Source organism: Nyctibius grandis, chromosome 2 (genome assembly GCF_013368605.1).
Source record: "Nyctibius grandis isolate bNycGra1 chromosome 2, bNycGra1.pri, whole genome shotgun sequence".
Lineage (NCBI taxonomy): Eukaryota > Metazoa > Chordata > Aves > Nyctibiiformes > Nyctibiidae > Nyctibius > Nyctibius grandis.
The window spans coordinates 49,642,585-49,664,931 of record NC_090659.1 but is presented as its reverse complement, the minus strand read 5'-3'; the positions used below and the strand labels follow the sequence as shown (position 1 = coordinate 49,664,931).

General features: G+C 40.5%; 1 protein-coding gene across 1 annotated transcript in view; it reads left to right on the top strand.

Moving 5' to 3' along the window:
* GABRG3 (gamma-aminobutyric acid type A receptor subunit gamma3) overlaps positions 1 to 22,347 on the top strand; it is a 366,619-nt gene that overhangs the window by 329,221 nt on the left and 15,051 nt on the right. The window contains exon 7 of the mRNA XM_068423230.1: positions 22,061 to 22,213. Within this exon, the coding sequence (XP_068279331.1) occupies positions 22,061 to 22,213 (153 nt within the window). The remainder of the gene's footprint in view (positions 1 to 22,060; positions 22,214 to 22,347) is intronic.

Genomic DNA, 22,347 nt, shown 5'->3' with positions numbered 1-22,347 from the left:
GACAGGCTAACATAAGAGAATGGCACTTTTCTTCAAGAAAAGTCTTAAAAGGGAAAAGATGTACAGCCAACGACTGAAAAGAGAACATGTCAGATTTAGAGCTTTAAATTTAGTTTTAGATTTAGAGCAGTTCTTGCTTATATCTGTTCAAGTATTTTCTTACATTAGAGACTTGAGAATGAAGTACCTTATTTACAAAGGTTGGTCACAGGTCTCAGCAAGACATTTAATATTCACAATGCTTAGTAGGCATCTATTACATTAAATCATGCAGGCCTTGATTAAAAACACTTAAAATGAATAATTCATGGACAGTATTGTCCTGGTTTCTTTGGGATTTGGTTTCAGTTTGTGAACAGCCATGGTGATCAAGGCCCTTAGCAGTTAAATCCAGGGCAGCTGACCCAGGCTGGCCCACAGGTGTGTTCTATATCATTAACATCAAGTTCACTATAAAAGGGAGGGCTGGCTGGGAAGGGGTGTGGTGGGATGTGGTTTTCTCCACTTATTCTGTCTCTCATTTTCAACAATTGTGATTCCTGGAGCAACCTGCTGGTGCTCTATAGATACGTATAATTTTGTCTCTTTTGGGTTGTCATTTATATTGATTTCTTTATTTCATTAAATCTGTTTAACTTCAACCCACAAGTCTCCTTCTTTTTCCCAATTCCCTTCCTCATTTGGGGAAGGGACATTGGGTAATTGAAAAACTATTTATTGTTTAGCCCTGGGTGCAGGCTAAATGTAGACAAGTATAATAAAAGATATCATGAGAATACAAAGATATTTCTGAGTGCTCATGGGAATTAATTGTATTTGCATTTCTGATGGAGATGTGTGTTATTTTGCAAGAGTGTAAGTCACTCTGGCTGGTATTTAGATGACAGCATTATTCATCGGTCCCATTGGCTTCATCAAAAAGCTGTGTTCAATGATTATTTTAAAGAACAAATTGTATTTTCTGATACTAAAATTCAATGTATAGAAAACTCTTGAAGTGATAATTTCCAAAGTAATTCATAGCCTAAAAGGGAGCATGCTAGAGAAAAAAAAAGTGTGTGATAGGTTGAGATGGAGTAAAATTGCATATATCCCTGCTTAAAGCAGGAAAAGAATCATAATAAGGAAATAGTAAAACAGAAATGAAGACTGCCTGAGGATAGGTAGCTCCAGCTGAAATTAACCAGGTAGAAGGTTGATTCAAGGAGAAAAGCAAGGAGGAAGTGTTTAGAGGTTTCGTAATTGAATTAATTTGAAGATATTCTCAGAACAAGAATGGATTTGGTTTGGGCTTTTTTTCAGTATTGTGGTTATTCAAATATGGTGTTTCCAAAATAGCCAAAGCAATTAGTTTATGGCAATCATTACGGTACTTGCCAAAAATAACAGTTTAAATCAAACCAGGTTACAAATTGTGTTACGAAATCCCTAACCAGTGGAACAAATTTCTTTTTTTTTTTTAGGATAATCTTTCTGAAAGTTCTGAAAGTAAAAAGCTCCAAGGCTGCAGTATTGTTTGCCAAAATTCAGTTCTGAATACATTTTCACAGATGGCTCCCTAAAAACTCTGGGAAATGCTGACCAAATGCAGCTACACATTAAAAAAAAAAAACAAAAAAACAAACAAACAAAAAAAACCCAAAAACCTCAAGGCAATGCTCATAGGTGATCTGTCATTTTCAATTTGGTATGTATCAGCATTGTCCTTGTCCTAAAAATACACTTAAATATTAATGGAAAAGCAACCTACTTCCATCACAAGTGATTCTTCAGGCTCTTCCAAGCACTTCAGTTTTAACAATGTCTCGTATTCATTTCTGACAGTTTAAGGAGGTTACACCTGCTATTAGCATCTCATTAACATTCTATTTATCTACAAAGACCCAAAGTTTGCCATAACTGATTGGTAGTGCCATAGAAACCTAATCCAGGGGCTAAACCATGTAGAGGCTTAGTAAAATAGCCTTTTACCTGAGCAGGGCACAAGTGTGTTTATTCCCATTATTCCTATTGCAAACCTACTGCACAGTCTGGTACAAATTGGAGATAATGCCCATCAGAGGCCTAGATGTAGAATAAAATCACCGGTAGTCAAGGTTCAAATTATATAGTCAAAGAAAGAACACATTGAGGGAAAACTAATCTTAATATCCAAATGCTCAAGCTGTTTGCCTAAAGTATTAAGTCTCATGTAGAGCATTTTGTCATAGTCAGGCTCATCAGTAAATGCAACAGTAATTGATCAGGGGTAACTCAGTTCCAGAAGGCACTTCTCATTCTATAAGGTATAATCTGCACACAGGATTAGACTCTCTTTACAAAAAGAGAAGTAACAGCAAATTAGTAAAAAAAAAAAAGAGAGAAAGGGGCAGGCACAATGGTTTGGTCCTTCTCCACGTTTTTTTTGAAAACACTTTTTATTGGAACAAATGTACACAGCAAACTTTACTCCTTGTTGACAGAAACTCATCGAGCACCTATTTACACAGTGCCAACCCCTACCCTGGGCTAATCTAATACCATTCTTAAATATTGTATGTGTTGCAAATCACTGAACTGTCAAAAGCTAGCTTTCAGTAAGCAGATGCTGTCAGCGCAGATCCAGGCATGACACTTGGTTACTGCACCCTTCATAGAGTGAAACTATGAAGAAGACTAGTCTTCTTCCCCAAGCCAACTCTTCCCCTCAGGTTGATGCCTACTAAGCATCATGAATATTAAATGTCTTGCTGAGACCTGTGACCAACCTGTGTAAATAAGGTACTTCTTTCTCAAGTCTGTCTGGTGGTTTCTGAAATCAGTAATGTTATTGGGGAGAAATATGAAGTACTTGTTTATGCTTCTTTCAGAAAATAAACTGTGGCTAAGGTAGCTCCTAGACAAAGTATGTCTCAAATGTGATGGCTGTTCTGTATGTGGTCAGGTTGCAAAGGTGTACGTGCTATTTAAATGGGACCCTAACTATTTATGAATTTCCTGAGTTTCCTTCTCACAGGGCTGAATCTTATTTCCCCAGCTCGTTATTTCTAACCTGTTACCATTTTGTGCATGTGGTATTTTCTCCCCACTTTGCATTCAGATTCATCTGTGGAAGCAAAGCACATGGCAAAGAGACTGCAAGCTGTGGAAACAAATATCAGAGGCTTAAATTAAGACTGCCAGTGAAATTTTTTGGCTGCCCCTTTGGTACCTCATTGAACATTCTTGCAGTTCTAAGCCTTTCAGAAATGGGAACATTCCTACACCACCTTCTTCAGAAGACTTAATTTGAGTGAAATATAGAGAATGTAGATCCCATACTCTTAATTAGATGACTAGTACTGACAGATTTTGTTTGCATATGTAGAACTAATGTACATAGGACAAAACTCTCAAAAGTGCCTGTTGGTCAGTCTGTGGAGTGCATAGAGTCATGCTGTGGATGTCCAGTAGCAATGGTCCCAAAGTGATCCCACTAAGACCGGCAATCTATCAGTATTAGCAAGGCATTCATATAGTTGCAACATGGGCTGGTGTCAGAGCATGGTCTGCTTAGTCTCCCTTATGTTCATCAAATTACCTTGAAATATGTGGCAGAAGTGACTTAGAAACCTGTACCACATTGATTTCGAATAGAGTGAAGTGCTTTTCGAAGTGCTACCACTAATATTTAGACTGCAGTCAGCAGAAGATGTCCACCGGCCTAGAGTTCACACCTAGTTGTTTAATGAAAGCAGGGCATGGTTACAGGTCCCTGGCTTCATGGGCTGTCCATGCAGAAAACAAGCAGTGCAAGCAGAGGTACGCAGGAACGACAAACTGCCAGCCTCCAGCCTTTCTGTAGTTATTCCGTTCCACTGGCGCAGCTCGTCAAATTTTTAACTGAGTCCTTTCACATGAATGAAACAGACTTGGCCCTTTCAATCAAATAAGCATGAAAACTTAAATGTTTTACAGACATTTGGGAAACAATAACTTTAAATTGCATACGCTGCTCTTTGCTTCTATGTGCAGAAGCTTCAGCCACCACAGCAGCACAGTCATTAGATAGTTAAAAAGCTAATACATTCTCCCATATTTAGCCATTTCCAGATTTAGCCATTCCTCTGATAAACAGTTGGTTGAAGTTGCTGAATTTTCAAAGACTTTCTGGTGTTACAGTCAGTTAGAATTAATCTCGTGTTCCCTTTTAATTTGCGCATATCTGACATACAGTCCTCTTCACACAGATCCATGTGAATAGGTGATTAATGGTGGTTCATGGGTTGAAGTACAGCAGGCCACTCCACTCCCCCCAAAACTCATACATATTTAGGTAATTGCATGGGTATTTGTAGTTGAGGAGAACTGGAACCTGTAAAATAAAGTAATAAAAACTGAAACTTAAAATTAAGCAATATGAGGAGGTTGTAGCGAGGTGGGGGTCAGTCTCTTCTCCCAGCTAACAAGTGATAAGATGAGAGGAAACGGCCTCAAGTTGCACCAGGGGAGGTTTGGATTGGATATCAGGAAAAATTTCTTCATGGAAAGGGTTATCAAGCATTGGAACAGGCTGCCCAGGGAAGTGGTGGAGTCACCATGAGTCACCATCCCTGGATGTATTTAAAAGAGGTGTAGGTGTGGTGCTTAGGGATATGGTTTAGTGGTGGACTTGGCAGTGTTAGGTTAGTGGCTGGACTTGATGATCTTAAAGGTCCTTTCCAACCAAAACGATTCTATGATTCTATTCTAAGATTCTATATTCACAGATATCATCATATGGTCTTCAAAAATTTAGCATAGTTGAAAAATAAAACCATAGTTTGGACTGGCTTCATTACACAGAACTGTTTTTTTGTTTGCCAAAAACTAATTAACTCCTGGCATCAGTGGATATTGACTTCTTCCTGCGCTATAGTTGCTCCATTCTACAATTCACAGAATCACAGAATCACAGAATCACAGAATCACAGAATCACAGAATGTTAGGGATTGGAAGGGACCTCGAAAGATCATCTAGTCCAATCCCCCTGCTGGAGCAGGATTGCCTAGACCATATCATACAGGAACGCGTCCAGGCGGGTTTTGAATGTCTCCAGAGAAGGAGACTCCACAACCTCTCTGGGCAGCCTGTTCCAGTGTTCGGTCACCCTCACCGTAAAGAAGTTTTTCCTCATATTTATGTGGAACCTCCTGTGTTCCAGCTTGCACGCATTGCCCCTTGTCCTGTCAAGGGATGTCACTGAGAAGAGCCTGGCTCCATCCTCATGACACTTGCCCTTTACATATTTATAAACATTAATGAGGTCACCCCTCAGTCTCCTCTTCTCTAAGCTAAAGAGACCCAGCTCCCTCAGCCTCTCCTCATAAGGGAGATGTTCCACTCCCTTAATCATCTTCGTGGCTCTGCACTGGACTCTCTCTAGCAGTTCTCTGTCCTTCTTGAACTGAGGGGCCCAGAACTGGACACAATATTCCAGATGCGGCCTCACCAGGGCAGAGTAGAGGGGGAGGAGAACCTCTCTCGACCTGCTAAACACACCCCTTCTAATACACCCCAGGATGCCATTGGCCTTCTTGGCCACAAGGGCACACTGCTGGCTCATGGTCATCCTGCTGTCCACTAGGACCCCCAGGTCCTTTCCCCTACGCTGCTCTCCAACAGGTCTGTCCCCAACTTGTACTCATACATGGGGTTGTTCTTGCCCAGATGCAGGACTCTACACTTGCCCTTGTTTTATTTCATTAAATTTCTCCCCACCCAACTCTCCAGCCTGTCCAGGTCTCTCTGAATGGCTGCGCAGCCTTCCGGTGTGTCAGCCACTCCTCCCAGTTTTGTGTCATCAGGGAACTTGCTGACAGCGCACTCTATTCCCTCATCCAAGTCATTAATGAATATATTGAATAGAACTGGTCCCAGTACTGACCCTTGAGGGACTCCGCTAGACACAGACCTCCAACTGGACTCTGTCCCATTGACCACCACTTTCTGGCTTCTTTCCTTCAGCCAGTTCACAATCCACCTCACTACCCGATCATCCAGACCACACTTCCTCAGTTTAGCTGCGAGGATGCTGTGGGAGACCGTGTCAAACGCTTTACTGAAACCGAGATAGACCACATCCACTGCTTTACCATCATCTATCCACCGGGTTGTGTCCTCATAAAAGGCTATCAAGTTTGTTAAGCATGACTTCCCCTTGGTGAAGCCATGTTGAGTGCCCCTAATGATCCCCCTATCCTTGATGTGCCTAGAGACAGCACCAAGGACAAGTTGTTCCATCACCTTTCCGGGGATGGAGGTGAGGCTGACCGGTCTATAGTTACCCGGGTCCTCCTTCTTGCCCTTTTTGAAGACTGGAGTGACATTCGCTTTCCTCCAGTCCTCAGGCACCTCTCCCATTGCCCACAACTTAGCAAAGATGATGGAGAGTGGCCTAGCAATGACTTCCGCCAGCTCCCTCAGCACCCGCGGGTGCATCCCATCAGGGCCCATGGATTTATGGACGTCCAGGTTGCTTAATTGGTCCCTGACCCAGCCCTCATCAACCAAGACAGATTCCTCCTCTATCCTGACTTCTTCTGGGGCCTCAGGGGTCCGGGGCTCCTCAGGACAGCCTCCAGCAGTATAGACAGAGGCAAAGAAGGCATTCAGTAACTCTGCCTTCTTTTTATCCTCTGTCTCCGGGGCCTCCACCTCATTCATCAGCGGGCCTACATTGCCTCTAGTGTTGGCTTTACCTGCAGTGTATTTCAAGAAGCCCTTTCTGTTGTCCTTGACCTCTCTTGCAAGGTTTAATTCCAAGGAGGCCTTAGCTTTCCTAGTTGCCTCCCTACATCCTCTGACAACAGACTTATATTCCTCCCAAGTGGCCAGCCCCTCCTTGCATGATCTGTACACCCTCTTCTTCCACTTGAATTTGCCCAGCAGTTCCCTGTTTAACCATGCAGGTCTCCTGGTACCCTTCCTTGACTTCCTACCTGCTGGGATGCTCTGATCTTGAGCTCGGAAGAAGCAGTCCTTGAATGCTAACCAACTGTCTTGGGCCCCCTTACCTTCTAGTACCCTGTCCCATGGGATTTCCCCTAGCAATTGCTTGAAAAGGCCAAAGTTGGCCCTTCTGAAGTCCAAGGTTGTGATTCTGCTAGCTATTCTGTTCCTGCCACATGAGATCCTGAACTCTACCATCTCATGGTCGCTACAACCAAGGCTGCCCTCAACCTTCACCTCTTCAACCAGACCCTCCTTGTTAGTAAGGATAAGATCCAGCAGCGCTCCTCTCCTAGTTGGCTCATCCACCATTTGCATCAGACAGTTATCATCAATGCACTGGAGGAACCTCCTGGACTGAGCATGGCTGGCTGAGTAGGCCTCCCAGCAAATATCAGGGTAGTTGAAATCCCCCATGACAACCAGACCCTGTAATTGCGAGACTGCTCTCAGCTGCCTGTAGAAGGCCTCATCACCCTCCTCATCCTGATCCGGTGGCCTGTAATAGACACCCACAACAGTATCACCCCTGCCAGCCTGCCCCTTAATTCGCACCCACAAACTCTCAACTCGCTCCTGATCCGCCCCTGGACAGAACTCAATACATTCTAGCTGCTCACTCACATAAAGAGCAACTCCACCACCTCTCCTTAGTGGCCTGTCTTTCCTGAACAGGACATAGCCATCCATGACCACATTCCAGTCATGCGAGGCGTCCCACCAAGTCTCTGTGATTGCCACTAAATCATAGCCCCCCGACCGAACACGGATTTCCAACTCCTCCTGTTTATTCCCCATGCTGCGTGCGTTGGTGTACAGGCATTTCAGGGAGCGAGCTGAGCACACTGATTTCATCCCAGGGGGATGGGAGGCTTCCTGGTCTACCTCAACACTAGAGCGTTGCCCCAGTGGTGCAAGCCCAGCTACTACCCCATCCCCCTTCGAATCTAGTTTAAAGCTCTCCGAATGAGCCCTGCTAATTCCTGTCCCAGAACACTTTTGCCCTTATGACATAAACCTTTCCCATGTATTACTGTCATGCCTGGTGTCTTATAAAACCAGCCATTATCAAAGAACCCAAAGCCCTGCCTGTAGCACCAGTCTCGTAGCCAGGCATTTATAGAGAGAATCTTACTATTCCATCCCACGTCATCACCTGAAAATGGAAGGAGGGAGGAGAAAACAACTTGTACCCCAGACTCTTTCACCAACCATCCTAGGGCCTTGTAGTCTTTCTTCATCCCCCTCAGACTACGGGATGCAACTTCTTCCCCACCTGTCTGGAAGATCAGCAGGGGGTAGTAGTCTGTGGCGTTCACCAGGTTGGGGAGTATCCTGGTGATATCCTTGATTCGGGCTCCAGGCAGGCTGCAGACCTCCCTGTGATGGGGGTCAGCTCTGCATATTGGGCCCTCAGTTCCCTTTAGGAAGGAGTCTCCAACCACTAAAACTCTTCTCTTCTTCCTTGTGGAGGAGGTAGCTATACGCCTGTCAGGTTTTTCTGACTGTGGTGGGACCTCTGATATAGGTTGCCTCTCCACATCCCCATTGGACCGGCTGTATTCCACTAGGGCTTCATATCTATTTCTCAGAGGCACCTGTGGAGGCGAGGTAGGCAAGGAGGGCACTCGCCTTTTGCCACGGCCATAGGCTTGCCTCCACTCACTCCTCTCCTCTAAGTTATTGTTTTCCACCTGAGAGGGGCAGAGTACAGGTGTCCCTCGATCCTGGGAGCTCTCCGGCTGGGGCTCCCATTTTTGTTGCAGGGAGGGCAAAGCCTGGCTCCACCAGTCTATCTCCATTTCAGCCTCCTGAATGCTCCTAAGCCTTTCTACTTCGGCTTGAAGCCTTTCAACCTGGCTTTGCAGCTGTGCCGCTCGGCCGAGCAGATCATCTACTTGCTCACAGCGCACACAGCCCCCTGTCACCACAGAGACGCTGTAGCATTCCCTGTAGCCGGCAACCTGCACCATCGCCTCCTTCCGTGGGAGCTCTGTCTGGGTTCCCACATCCATTTTGGTCTTCTTCCGCCGGGTGGAGACCATTGTTCTTTCACTGAGCTGGGAAATACCTGTTGGTGACACCCCTGGTTCACAGCTCCTTGACGCCTTCACAGCTTGGCTGGTTCACAGCTCCTTGGCACCTTCCTCGCCTTGTGCACTGGGAGGGAGTCAGCGCCCTCCCCAACGAGCTGCAAACGGCTGTGGCCTCCCCCGCCCTGGGACACACCCAGTCACTGCTGACTCACCCTCTCCCCTCTGGCCAGGGACTAGTCCCTGCCCACCCAGAGGCTCTTTATCACCCGATCGACTGAGAATTAACTGAGTTGTGAATGAAACATCACCTTCATGTCACTGAACCACTTCCTCATCCCTTTCTTCAGAATTTCACAGGAGTCGTTTCTTCTCTCTGCAGTTCTTTGTGGTCACTCTTCCTTTTCTGGATCATGAAGGGAAGATGTAGAAAGACATGTAGGCTCTTGCCCAGGACTGAAGAGAATGATTAAAAGGTGTTACTGAAAGGTACTCAGGGAAAAGAGCTCTACTTTTTCGTTTGCAACAGGGATATCATTTGTTGTTTTTCTGACTGTGTGTAATTTAACAGGAGTCCCTTCAAAATTCTATGCATGGTATTCTCCTGTAATTTAAATATTTCACACTGCAGAATATCAGATAAAGAGAATTTATTAATAAGTGAAAGCAATTCCCTAGAGGGAGCAAGGAGAGCAATATCAACAGACTTGGGCTAAATGTCTGATTCTATGTCTTTAACAAATTTAAGCTAACTATTGGCAGGTTATAGCCAAGTTTATTGCCAGTTGAACTGAAAGAAGAAAATACTTCTGATGAAAATAAGTGAAAGTTTGAGTATGGAGTTCTGAAAGGGAAAATATTGCTCATAAATAGAGATGAATAGATGAGAAGTAGTTGGATTTGGATGAGATTTAGGCTGGCTTTTTCCTTCATCACAAAGGAACTGGGAAGTACTGAACAGATCGACTAGATAATCCAGGAGTGCAGTACACTAAAGAAAAAGGGCTAGTAGAAACAGGAAAAAAAGGGACCATTTATTTAGCACAAAATTACGTTATTAGCAGCACATTGCAACAAAGGCACTAGGGGATGTGAAGGAAAAAACATTACATGAATACCAGAGGTACAAGCTAGGGAAATTAATAAAGGCAATAGTCATGACTTGTTTATGAATATATATTTGAAAAGGTGATATCAATGAAATTTGAAGAGACAAAATAGTCATTGTTGGGAATATAAGGAAGACTGATAATAATCCAGTTAGAAAGGCCTGAGTTGGCAAAGGAGTTAAAATAACACTCAATCACAAGTGGCGTTACCCTTTTCCAGCTGTCAAATGTCTTGGAAGTAAATAAATGTGCGTGTAAATGGATCAATATTTTACTTTATTCTACCAGATAAAACAGCAAATAGAATGCAAACTTGCATCTGTTACAGACTACCAAATAGCTCTGTAGAAAAATAAAACGTATCTACCTATAATGTAAAGTGAGAAATAGCTGCCTCAGCGTTAATCTGAAAGACTAGCTAGAAATCTCCTTCTGCAAATACTAGTATTCGCTGGAATTTCTCAACCTTATGCTTTACAATTTCTTAACTCAAAAACATTGTCTCTAGCATGCAGGGTTTTAGTGTGAGATAGAAAGTTAGAGTGTAAAAGATAAACTAACTATTATATGTTTTTGAATGCAAGTAATCACTTACTGGTTTTGTGTGTGGAAAATAAACACAATTTAACAAGAGTGTTAAGGTCCTTGAATGTGTCCAGAGGAGGGCAACAAAGCTGGTGAAAGGGCTGGAAGGAATGTCCTATGAGAAGCAGATAAGGAGTTTGGGTTTGTCAAGTTTGCAGAAAACGAGGCTGAAGTGCGACCTCATGGCTCTCTACAGCTCCCTGAGGAGGGGAAGTGGAGAGGGAGGTTCTGAGCTCTTCTCCTTGGGATCCAGTGACAGGACATGTGGGCATGGCTCAAACCTGTGCCAGAGGAGGTTTAGACTGGGCATTAGGAAGCCCTTCTTAACAAAGAGGGTGGTCAAACACTGGAACAGGCTCCCTAGATAGGTGGTCGATGCCCCAACCCTGTCAGTGTTTAAGAGGTGTCTGGACAATGCCCTTAACAACATGCTTTAGCTTTTGGTCAGCCCTGAATTGGTCAGGCAGTTAGACGGGATGATCATTGCAGGTTCCTTCCAACTGAAATAGTCTAGTCTGGACTACTATATTCCTGTTCTGTTCTATTCTATTCTATTCTATAACTTGATAACAACAGTTTAAAGAGCTGACCAGGAATCACTACTGCCCATTTGTAACAAGTCCTCAAGGAAGGCTTGAGGCGAAATAAAACACTTTTTTCTTTTTTTTTTTTCTCCTGTCAGTTTCAAAAAACTGTAAATAAATTGACCAAAGTAATTACAGGCTTTTCATCCTGGCATTGATTTCAAACAAAGCTATGGAACAGCTGATTGTGAAATAGATTAATACAAATATAGAGGATAATATAATTAACACCAATAAACATTCATTCATAGAAACAAACTCCTGTCAAACTAGTTCAATATCTTCTGAGTTTATACATTTGTGGTGATATAATGTAAATTTGCAAGACATCTCACTTGATGCAGTATGACATTTTGATTAAGGAGATACAGTGATGATAATATCATTGTGGCACATATAACGTTATTAAATTTTGACTACCTGGTAAGATTCAAAACACAGCTACAAAAAAACATTGTTCATCAGGACCTTCTCTTGAGATGCTGTGTCTTCTGGCTTGATGCTCTTTAATGCTTATCGTTAATGATGGAGAAGCAATCATAACATTAAGACTTATTAAGTTTATAGGTGACACAAAGGCTGAGGGAGTGGTCAATAATAGACACAAGTCAGGGTGGAAAGCAGTTCAGATAGCTCTGTAGCCTGGATTCAAGTGCCAATAGGCATTTCTGTACTTCAGAACATATATTCAGGATTGAAGCCTATATTTAGGATTGAAGTCTATGGATTTTGCTTTCCTAGAATTGGAGACCTGCCATTCCAGGTGCTGCATGTCTAAATGCTCTAGGATATTTCTTGTGAATTAATAGTTATTTTAAAATATACTCCTTGTTTGAAGGTATAGCCAAAATACCAAGCACAGATTTTGGATATGTATTCAGAGAAAGATTATTCCCTAGAAGAAGGGCATTTGTATTATCTTTATATATTATGCCTATGCGACTAGTGTTAGACCTAATTCTGATGGCTGCACTTCAAGAGTTATTTTGAGAAGCTGTGGAGTGCACAAAAGAGCCGTAAGATTTATTACAGACTGGAAATAATTCCTTGTGTTAAGAATCCATAAGTGTTTATCTTGAAGGATAAAGGGTAGTTGATGACCACCTCTAAATATCAGCATGAGAAAAAGAAAACTGACTCAAAAGGGTTCTTCAGTCTAGCAAAGACGTATTAAGAGTCAAGGTCTGAGCTGACGCTAGGTGACTGCACACTAAGAAAAACCCATCTGTTTTTCACAGTGAGAATAACTAAGCATTGAAAGAACTTCAAGGGTTAGTTACAGTTTAATTTTATTGCTGGAAATTTTTAAATGAAGACAGGATGCCTTTCTAAAAGATGTTCCACTTTATTCATAGCTTTTTGGTTTGCAGCACTGATTACTTCGGAAAAATCTCATACCATGCACGAAGTGAGACCAGATAATCACCATAGTCTTTTCCAGAATGCCTCATGATCAATGGAGATGGGCTTCCAACAGTGAGATATTATTTAAAGCTTTCAAAAGATTATAAGGGAAATTGGGCCACAAGAGTGTATGTTAGGGACAGTTGAGGTGGACTAGATGTCAGAATGGATAGGAAGAAACAGGTTACCCTGTTCCACGATTATATAAAAGATGTCACAGTACAGTCACAATGGTGAACTCAAACTCATGAACATCTTAATTGAAAAAAAAAAAAGAATACCAGGTCAAGCAAAATGTTGCATTTTTTATTATTATTGTTTTAAAATGTGTAAAATTAAATTCTGAGGAGAAAGAGAGCATTTTATTTGAAAATGCTGAAATGGGATGTTTTTTTATAGCCAATTGAAAACTTTCAACTGGTTTTGGAATTACAAGCTCACCAAATCCAGTCCTGTGGGACTTCATAACAAACTTCAGTACAAAGAGGTCTCCTCCCACAAACAACAGCTCTTATGAGTAAGAAATTCAGCCCTAGAAATGAATGAGAAGTGATCAGCATTGACAGATGACATAAACGTGGGGGTTCCCAGGCATGATTTGGTTCTTATTTAGAGCAAAATGAATGCAAGAGTCATTAGTGGTGTATATTCTTGGACCTCCTATAGTATTTGGTGCTCTGTGGAGCATGAAGAATGTTCTGTTCACAAAGCATTGCACAGCTCCCCATCAATAAATCTTCTCAAAAAAAGATTCCTACATAAATGACACTCCGTTTCACTCTGATCCTGTGTCTTTCAGTGACGTAAGCAGCTATGGTAATTTATTATTGTTTCTACTTCATCTGCTATTGTTCATTTTTATTCTTCAAGCACGAAAGAAAACCTATATACGGTAAATAGCAACACTTCTTAGGAATACTGAGTAATGGATCATGCATGTTACACCATATTTGTATATTGATTTTCTCTCAGATTGATGCATGAATACACACAGAGATTATGTGAGTAACTTTTCTACTGTTAAGGCAGAAATTGAACTGGAGTGGTAATCACGGACGGAAGTCTTGCTTATGGTATTACATATTTTTATTCCCATTATGTGGCTTGATGAAGCTGCATTTTTAGGAGGATTTTCCAATATTACTTGTACCTTACAACACCCAAATTAAAAATCCATTTTTTCTATTAGTGCCTCATTTGAAAAAACATACAAAATAATACTTCATGTTGTCGAATGAAAATGTCATTATGCCTAAAGATAATAGGCCTGAACAGCCTGGGAGCAATTCTGATGCCTGTAATACCACATAGATGAATAAGATGTTATAACTTCACATAGCTTTTGTTGGAGGAGAGTATTAGATACAGTAGTTGGACTGGGAAGAAAGAATAGGTGTATTTGACAGGACAGATTGTATAACTATGTAAACACATAAGTATACAAATAAGCAAAATATTCTTGGTCATGCTACCAAACACCATATTTTTTTTTGCAAAGTTTGTTTTTTTAGAATTAATTTTGGAGGTCAGTTGTGTTCATGGACGTTGATCCATCTCTCGAGTACATTTAAAGCACTCCAGACTCTTAACAGAAGATATGGGCTACAGCTACAGACAGTGAGATGATTACAGCTGAATCAAAAGTAACTGTTTTCGAAAGTGTCAATATGACGTATAATGAATTGGTTAGGGCACAAGAAATCCTGACTAGTAGGTTTCAAATGACCATGGGACATAAAGAAGCTAAATGTTGAAAAAATGAGTCTTTTATTTATTTAATTTCAGTTCTTTATTAAAAGTTCCAGTATACAACCTATGTGTGCCAATAATTCTGAAAAAAAAATACGAAGAAATTAGATCTTTGAACAAATTCATTGGTTTTCCAGATTTAACATTAAATGCCAAAAATCAGTGGATGAAATAACTTTGTGCTGGAAACATAGTCATTAACATTTAAAAGCAGGCATTAGTTCATTTAACAAAACTGTCATTTTACAAAAATCTTTTGAAAATGCTGCTTGCATCAAAGAAAATGAAGATTCACTACCTAAGGAAGAACTAACAGAATAAATGCAAATTTTTTAATGATGATGAAAAAAATTGATAGCTTCAACTAAAAATATGTTCCTCAACATTATATTGCTCTTGTTATTACACAAGAAAGAAAAAAAACCCACAACTTAATGTCTTTCAGTTCTGGTAAGTTAGGACAAAGTCTTGGTCTTGCTGTTAAAAAATCTGTTGCCTTCAGACAGCCTGGGATCTGATCCTTGCTTTTCACACTCTAATCTATCAATATTTGATTTTTATTATGCATGCTTATGAATATGTATATACTTATAATTGAACATGATTTCTACAAGCACAAACAATGCTGTTGGCATTGGGTTTCTTTTTTTCACTGTATACTAATATAGTAATTTGTCTATGATAATGGAAAACTTAAGCAATGAGTTGGCACTCATGGTATGCATGCATTTCTGGAAAATTCACTTTTCAAGTGTAAGTGCTGAAAGCCAAATCTGGGCTACACTGTACATGTACACACACGCAGAGATACACCCTGATAATGCCAAAGGCAATTATTAATTCAAAACCAGAGATCTTTGGGGCACAGAAAGTTTTTTTGTCTCTGGTTGTTCAATATATATTATAGAAGTTCCTTGCCTGTGACTGGGTGTCTCATAGCTACTATGGCAATACATATAAAAATGGCACTTCTGAAGACCTGTATGCATTTCTTGTGTGGTTAAACATGCAACTTATGCAGCAATTATGTATGTAATGAGTACTTGTTACCACTCTAAGAATGCTCAATTTATTTGGGATGAGGTGCAAACATGTTTCTCTGCTGTACACATGCTCCCATCCAAGCATGGCATCTTGGTTATCTAGATATCACCATGAAGATACCTAAATGCCAGAGCAGCGTAGGGGAATCTAAGACAAGCCCTTACGTGACAGCATGACCTCGATCATTTTGTTCTTCCTTTTGGCTTGGAAGTATTTGTCCTAGAGTGCTATGGAGCAAAGATTGTTCCTGGAAATGAAAACTGTTGATGCATGGTGATTGATACATTTTGGAGGGGTCAGAATAAGCCTGCAATAAGTCCTCAGCATTTCTTCATTGTTTATAGAGATGCTGAAGAAGATAAAGACATTTTCAATGATACTTTCATGACTCATTCCTTCTACATTTCTCTTCAAAGAGAACTGGAAAATCCTGTTTTCACCTTGTCTTTTCTGTATTAATAATAGCTCCTTTCGGAGTCATAACCACCTGTGAGGGCATTCATCTATTTCTTCTACAATTTTGCTTAGTTTTTGGATCTTCCAAAGTCCAAACCTCCTCCATAGCTGGACTTGGCTGGAGACCAAGTATCTAGGAAAGTTGTGTCAGGAGAGGATACCAGCTCTGTGGACCGACCAGCTGCTGAAATGTTAGCAATAGGCGTGTACTTTAAGAAATCCTGATCCATCTGTTTTCATTTTAGTAATGCTAGTAAGAAGATAGCTTGAACTTCCACTGGGCGTGTCTCTGAGGTGTTGGGATGATGGCCTGTGATGTGAAAAGGCCTAGTTCACATAACTGTCCTGTCTAATTTTGAAGAAAATTTCTACTCTGAATTAGGCAGGGTTGGGTTTTATACGACAGTTTCTTTTTCTGCCTGATTCTGAGCTGAGATACTTTCCAGATAGTGCAAAATCTGGAACCTGAAGCCATCTATTGAATCTGAAACTTGCACATCCCCAGCTGACACCAGCACTACCGTGATAGCATGTGTCCCTTCCAAAAAACCTATCTAGTGATCATTTTGCAAAAACTTCTATACATACTGACTTTGATGAAAATTTGTTTTTTCAGTGGTTTTATTTGTCAGCTGTCTGACCAATGTATTCAACAACAGCAGTGGTCTCCTTCTTGAGCTAATAGTTTTCAAATATTACAGTTCTACCCTGATAGCAGAGAGAAGAATTCTAAATGAAGGCATTTGTGATGCAAGGACACCATCCTGGGTGACGAACAGGCTGTGGCCAAACCAGTAGAAAATTTTCAGCTTACTAAGAAAGCAGAGAAACCTAGTTCAGGAAAGAAAAAATGGGGGTTTGGGAAGCAAAGAGCAGAAAACAAGTTGGGAAGAAATGAAGAGCGAATGGCGGGATCAAATAGGGTCTTCTCTTGGCTCCCAGATAAAAATAAAAAAAAAAAAGCACTGAAGATTATAAACTTAGCTGGTCACTATTAAGTAAATCTGATTTGTTAAGGTAGTAAGGAAGATGCCTCAGTCTACTCTCTGTTGTCTCGCTGATCAACAAAGAAATACTTGTGGCACACTGTGTGAGTCCTCATTCTAATGACTAGGACTTTTTTTCTGTAAACTCTTGTAACAACATGGACAAACTCTGCCACTCCTCATTATTCTGCAGTTCTAGTGATGGACAATTAGCGTGTAATCTTCACTCACATGCTGAAGTTGCTCTGTGTATGCATTGTAGTTTCATATTGCAGTCTTTGTAAAGTCATTCTTTGTTTAACTTTTTTCTAAGATAATTCGGATTGTAGTACTTGTTAACCTCAGAATATAATGGGAGGATAAATGAAAATGTGTGATAGTATAGTATGGCTGGAGTAAATAAATTATTTACAGTATATTGTTTTATATTTTTAACAGATTTTCTTAAAATAAAATAACAAATTACGTTCTGCTCAAACATTTTACCTTGAAGGGAGCTGTTCTTGGTGCAACGTAAGCAAAATTCTGGCAGTTCAGTCAACCATGCCCTTCGTCTTCAAAAGACAAAGGAAATAGGCTATAGTTTAGCATTGTTCATTAAAATCCACAGCAGTTATTCCTTTAAAGTTATTATTGTTCTAAATAGCGTCCTACTTTCAAACTAGAAAGTTAAACCAATATAAGTCCTATGGGTCACAGACAGCAGTCATCTTGGTTTCATGAGAAGCGTTGCTACACTATTCCTATTACTCCAGATTTGCTGCCTCAAGATATACATCCTTTGCTCTCATTATAGAAAAGTGGTTGGGCACTATTTTGCCTCAAGGTAATTTTCATTATTTCAGTGAACTGATGATCTGATGGTTCAGTTAAAAGCTAGTTTGCCTTCCTGGGAAATTATTTAAGCCGTTAAAAAGTAGAATTCCTCTCTGAGTTTTGAAGTTTTTTGGTATTAGCTATTCCAGTGGTCCCTAGCTAGGCAATCACTGTGTGATTACTTTTAAACCAAGTATGCTGATTTAATGATATGCAGTTCAGAAGGAGGTTTTTTCCATCTTGTCTGCACTGCAGGGCAGGTGGAGCTATGAAGGCTGTCGAAGGAGCAAGGAGGCACGGTGCAGAGTGCTTGAAAGGTTTTTCTCTCCTTTGAGTTGCTCATGCCTGCAGGACATACAGAATGAATTGTAGGTCAGGTTTTTTAGAAGAGGAGAGTTTCTTTGTACAAATTATTTTGTGTGTATAGAGAAAGTCAGAAATGTATGTGGCATGGTATGTGGCATGGCTTCTTTCCTTTAATCTGCAGACAAGTGCTTTTAGATACACAGAGAATAATTACTTCTGGAAGGAGTAATTTAGACTATAATAATAATAATGTAGTTTGGAGTAGTGCATTGAGGAAAGTAGCCATAGCACATACATACTGGCTTTTCTGTATGCAAAGAGAAAATTCGGGAGTCTCAACAGAAATTGACTTGGCTGAGGACAGAAGAACTGAAGTAGTACTTTAGTTGAAAATTGTAATTTACTGTAGCTATTAAAAAAAATGCATCCAGTACATGCTATAGAGAAACATGATTGCCTTTGACAGCAACCACGACGTTGGTGCTTCCAGTTGAGGCTCTTCATTTTGGCAGTGGCAATTCACTAAGCATAGTCATCAGTGTTCACCATCTCTAAGCTGTGTCCTCTCTAAGCATGGTTAGAGTATTGTAGGAGAACTAGCAAATTCTCCTCTTACTTCCACTTTGCATCACTAATTCCACTGAACGAAACTGTTCTCCCAATCTCTTGGTATATTATCTGTCAGCATGTTCCCGTAAGCTAGAGTATAGTACTGAAAGTACAGTATATAAGTCCATATGCACAGCTGCTGCCTGTATGACTGGGTCTGCCTTCTTCATTGTGAGAATTTTTGTATGGATTTCAGAAGAGAAAACAGGTTAGTGGATAAATGAATGCAGCCAATTATTAGCCTTGGATTTCATTGGATGCTTGTTAGACATCTATGGATTTTTGTTGGATACTTGGGAATTTGCAGCTTCTTGTAAAATTCAACTGAGTCACTGTCCCTTTATTTAGCATGCTGGAAGGATGTTCTGCAGAGAAGGGTTATCTTGACAAGTTTTTAATTGGGATAAAGAGAAGTTGAATAGTTCCGTTGTAACAAAGAGCAGGGGAGGGAGGGAAGGAAGAAAGCAAGCAAGCCAGCCAGCTAGCCAGCCAGCAGAGGAGCAAGCAGAGAAGGAGCTGTGCATGTTCTCAAGGATGAAGGCATCAAGTTTAACCATGAAACAAAGGAGGAAAATAACTAAATAGCCTTTAAAAGGTTAAGAAGGTTATTGTATTTAAGTAAAATAATATTAGCACCCTCACAGAAGTAGCCCAATGTAGCTTTTACCATGGAATCAAGGGGTGTGACTGACTCCTTGGATCATCTGCAAGTGTCTACAATGTCTTTGTCCGCATCTGAGCTATTCACTTTCCTTTTAGGAAAGTGACTTTTTTAGTCACAATTTCTCTTCATTAAGTATAGAAAGGAGGCCGAAGTGTGCAGGTCAGCTGTAGAATCTACCTGCTTGATATCTAAAATGAGGTGAAATGAATACTGCCTGAAAGATACTGAATCAGTTTGTTACTAAATGGGATGATGGACTCTCTGCATCATTTAATCTCTGCCTCACTTCCTGTCTGCAAAACAGTTGAAATGCTCCATAATTTTCTCCCACTCTCAGTTTATCAGGTTTATTTCAGTAGAAGACCTTGGAAGCAAGGACACTTCCTGACTAGCCAGTATCTTTCTATCCAGTATCTAGCCCCACTCTCACTTGCTGTGCTGGGTATCACGGTGATACTATTCAGAGGAGCAGTGACCTGTTTGCATACTTGAATTGTGTGTATCATAGACTGTTGTACACAACAAGAAGTTTGCAGAGTGCTTTGCTTTCTACCATTCTCGAGCAGCTTATCCATAGACATGCAGTTGTAGGTACAATAACTGAGTAAGGGAAACGTAAAAAGCTTGGTACATTTCCTATAGAGTCTTTTATTTCCTTTTTTGCTTATCCTTCTGCCTTGACATATAATGTTTGAAACATTATCATAACTTTTTTCCCATGGTTGTTGGGTTGGTTCCTGTCAACCAGGAAGCACTGGTTTACAAAGCCTCTGACTCCTTACTCCCATTTCTGTGAAATTACCTCAGCTGCTGTGGTGTAAATCTGTCTTCAGTGAGGCAAACCAGATTAGGGAGGTGACGTAGTCTAAAACTAAGCCAGCAGAACCAACAGTTACTAATCCACATCAGTCCCTGATGCCATTCCCTGCACGGAGACAAGTGCTGGAGATTCATGGGACGAATCAGGCTGTGAACAAGGCTCACTATGTCACGATGTACTGCGATACTTCCTAATTATAACAGCAGCGAGCTCTTTAATTAAAGCTCTTTCCCAGTATGCCAAATACACAAGGCTTCTGAAATGACTGTCCAGTTTCTTGGGGTCACGCACTTTTTGCTGGCACCGTACATATTAAACTGTACATGTTCATCTAACAGAGACATGCTGAAAGCACTCACAGGCTTACCAACCTCTTCTAAATATATCTATCTCAAAATGATGTACTTAACACATAGAAAATTTTCCTTTTGACTCATTGTTCTAAGTTTCTCTCTCCCAAATCCCACCCTCAGGTTTTTATTTACCTTTGAATTTGCAGCTTATGGTTGTTCACTGATTTTACAGTGGCCTTGAGAGATTGTTTGTGTGGAAGTTAATTTTACTGAATTAATTTATTTTCTATGTAATATTTAGCTATAGTCAAAATATCCACTGTATTAAATGCTTTTGTTCATATACTTTCTGTTACTAGAAGATTAAGTTTTAATTTGTCTCAACTCCTAATGAACCCATTGTGCCTCTTCTTGGGTGAGTTGTATGTACATTCTTCTGGGGATTAATCCCTCTTTGCTACCAATTTCTTCAGTCTTCTGATGGTTTGCTGTAACAGGACAGACTTACCTGCCTATTGCAAATGATGCCTTCTGCAGATACTGTATTTTAGAAAGTCAAGGTTTGTAACAAGAAGCAATATTATCTATTAGGTCAAGTCTGACGTAGTCAAACAAAACTTCATAAAAGTTCTCAGGCATATAAACTCTTATTCACATCTGAAATGGAAGCAACATAGTTCAAGCAAAGTACAGAAATTGGTCTTAGTTCAGTTTCATTATTGTTGATCACAGTGACTGACTGAGAGAAAAGGAAAGTTAACATCTATGAAGCTGAGGGAGCTGTTAGTAAGGAGTGAGGTGATAAGGTCAGTAGCCTCTACTGGGTAGAGAGAGAGGCACATATTATTATCCCCTGTGGAGTCACAAGGGTTAGCAGAAGAGATACTGTGCAGAAAATTATATAATGTGAGATAAACTAGCCTTCTTAGTGAGCTCTTTATTTCATGAATCAGAGCAGAATAATAAACTTTATATCCAGGCTCACCTTCTGAAGGTTTACAGATACTACAAGTGACCACAAATGCTTTGAAATGGAGGAATGCTGACAAAAAACCTCCTGATTTTTAATGATGAGTCCTTTGAAAGTATGTGTTCTGACTTCTTTTGCCAGCATGGAGGCTCTAGTGTCTATAAATGACTTCTTATGTAAAAGCATACTCATGTACACGCTACACTTGCCATAAAGACCCCTACTGCCTGATTCATGTCTCAAAAGAAGATAACAGAAGTCACTCAAACCTGAAATTAGGGCAGGGAAGACATAGCTTGAAGAATGAGGGATTTTGTGTGGCTTGGTTACAGAATCTGGAAAATGATAGTAGCTTTGTGTTTGTGGTCATGGAGCCATCCAGAAATATCAAGTCTGGAAAGCCAAGATGCCTTTTAAAATTTTACTCATCCAGAATGATTACTGAGAGCCTCTGCTTGTCCAAATAGGTCAACATTTCCACAGAGTCCTAAAGCTAAAGGACATTAGCTTGAAAGGTTTATTTGAATTGTATTTCACGTGAGCATTGCTGCACAGATGCTCTCGAAACATTAAGAAATATTCCATATGCAGTGTTTTTATGAAGCTTAAAAAATTAGCAGCTAAATGAACAATCATTTGTATCTCACCACAATGTCAATTTATTTTCTGTGCTATTATTGCAGGTGATTATGTAGTCATGACTATATACTTCGACTTAAGTAGAAGAATGGGATACTTTACTATTCAAACATACATTCCCTGTATATTAACAGTTGTTCTTTCCTGGGTATCCTTTTGGATTAAAAAAGATGCCACACCAGCAAGAACAGCATTAGGTAAGTTGTTAATAATTCCCTTTTCTGCTCTCTTTGTGTAGTTTCTACACTACCATTTGAAAATGTCAGCTTCCTTTCAAAGACATCACTAGCTATGTGCTTTGGATTATTGCTACCACATCTTGCAGACCCAG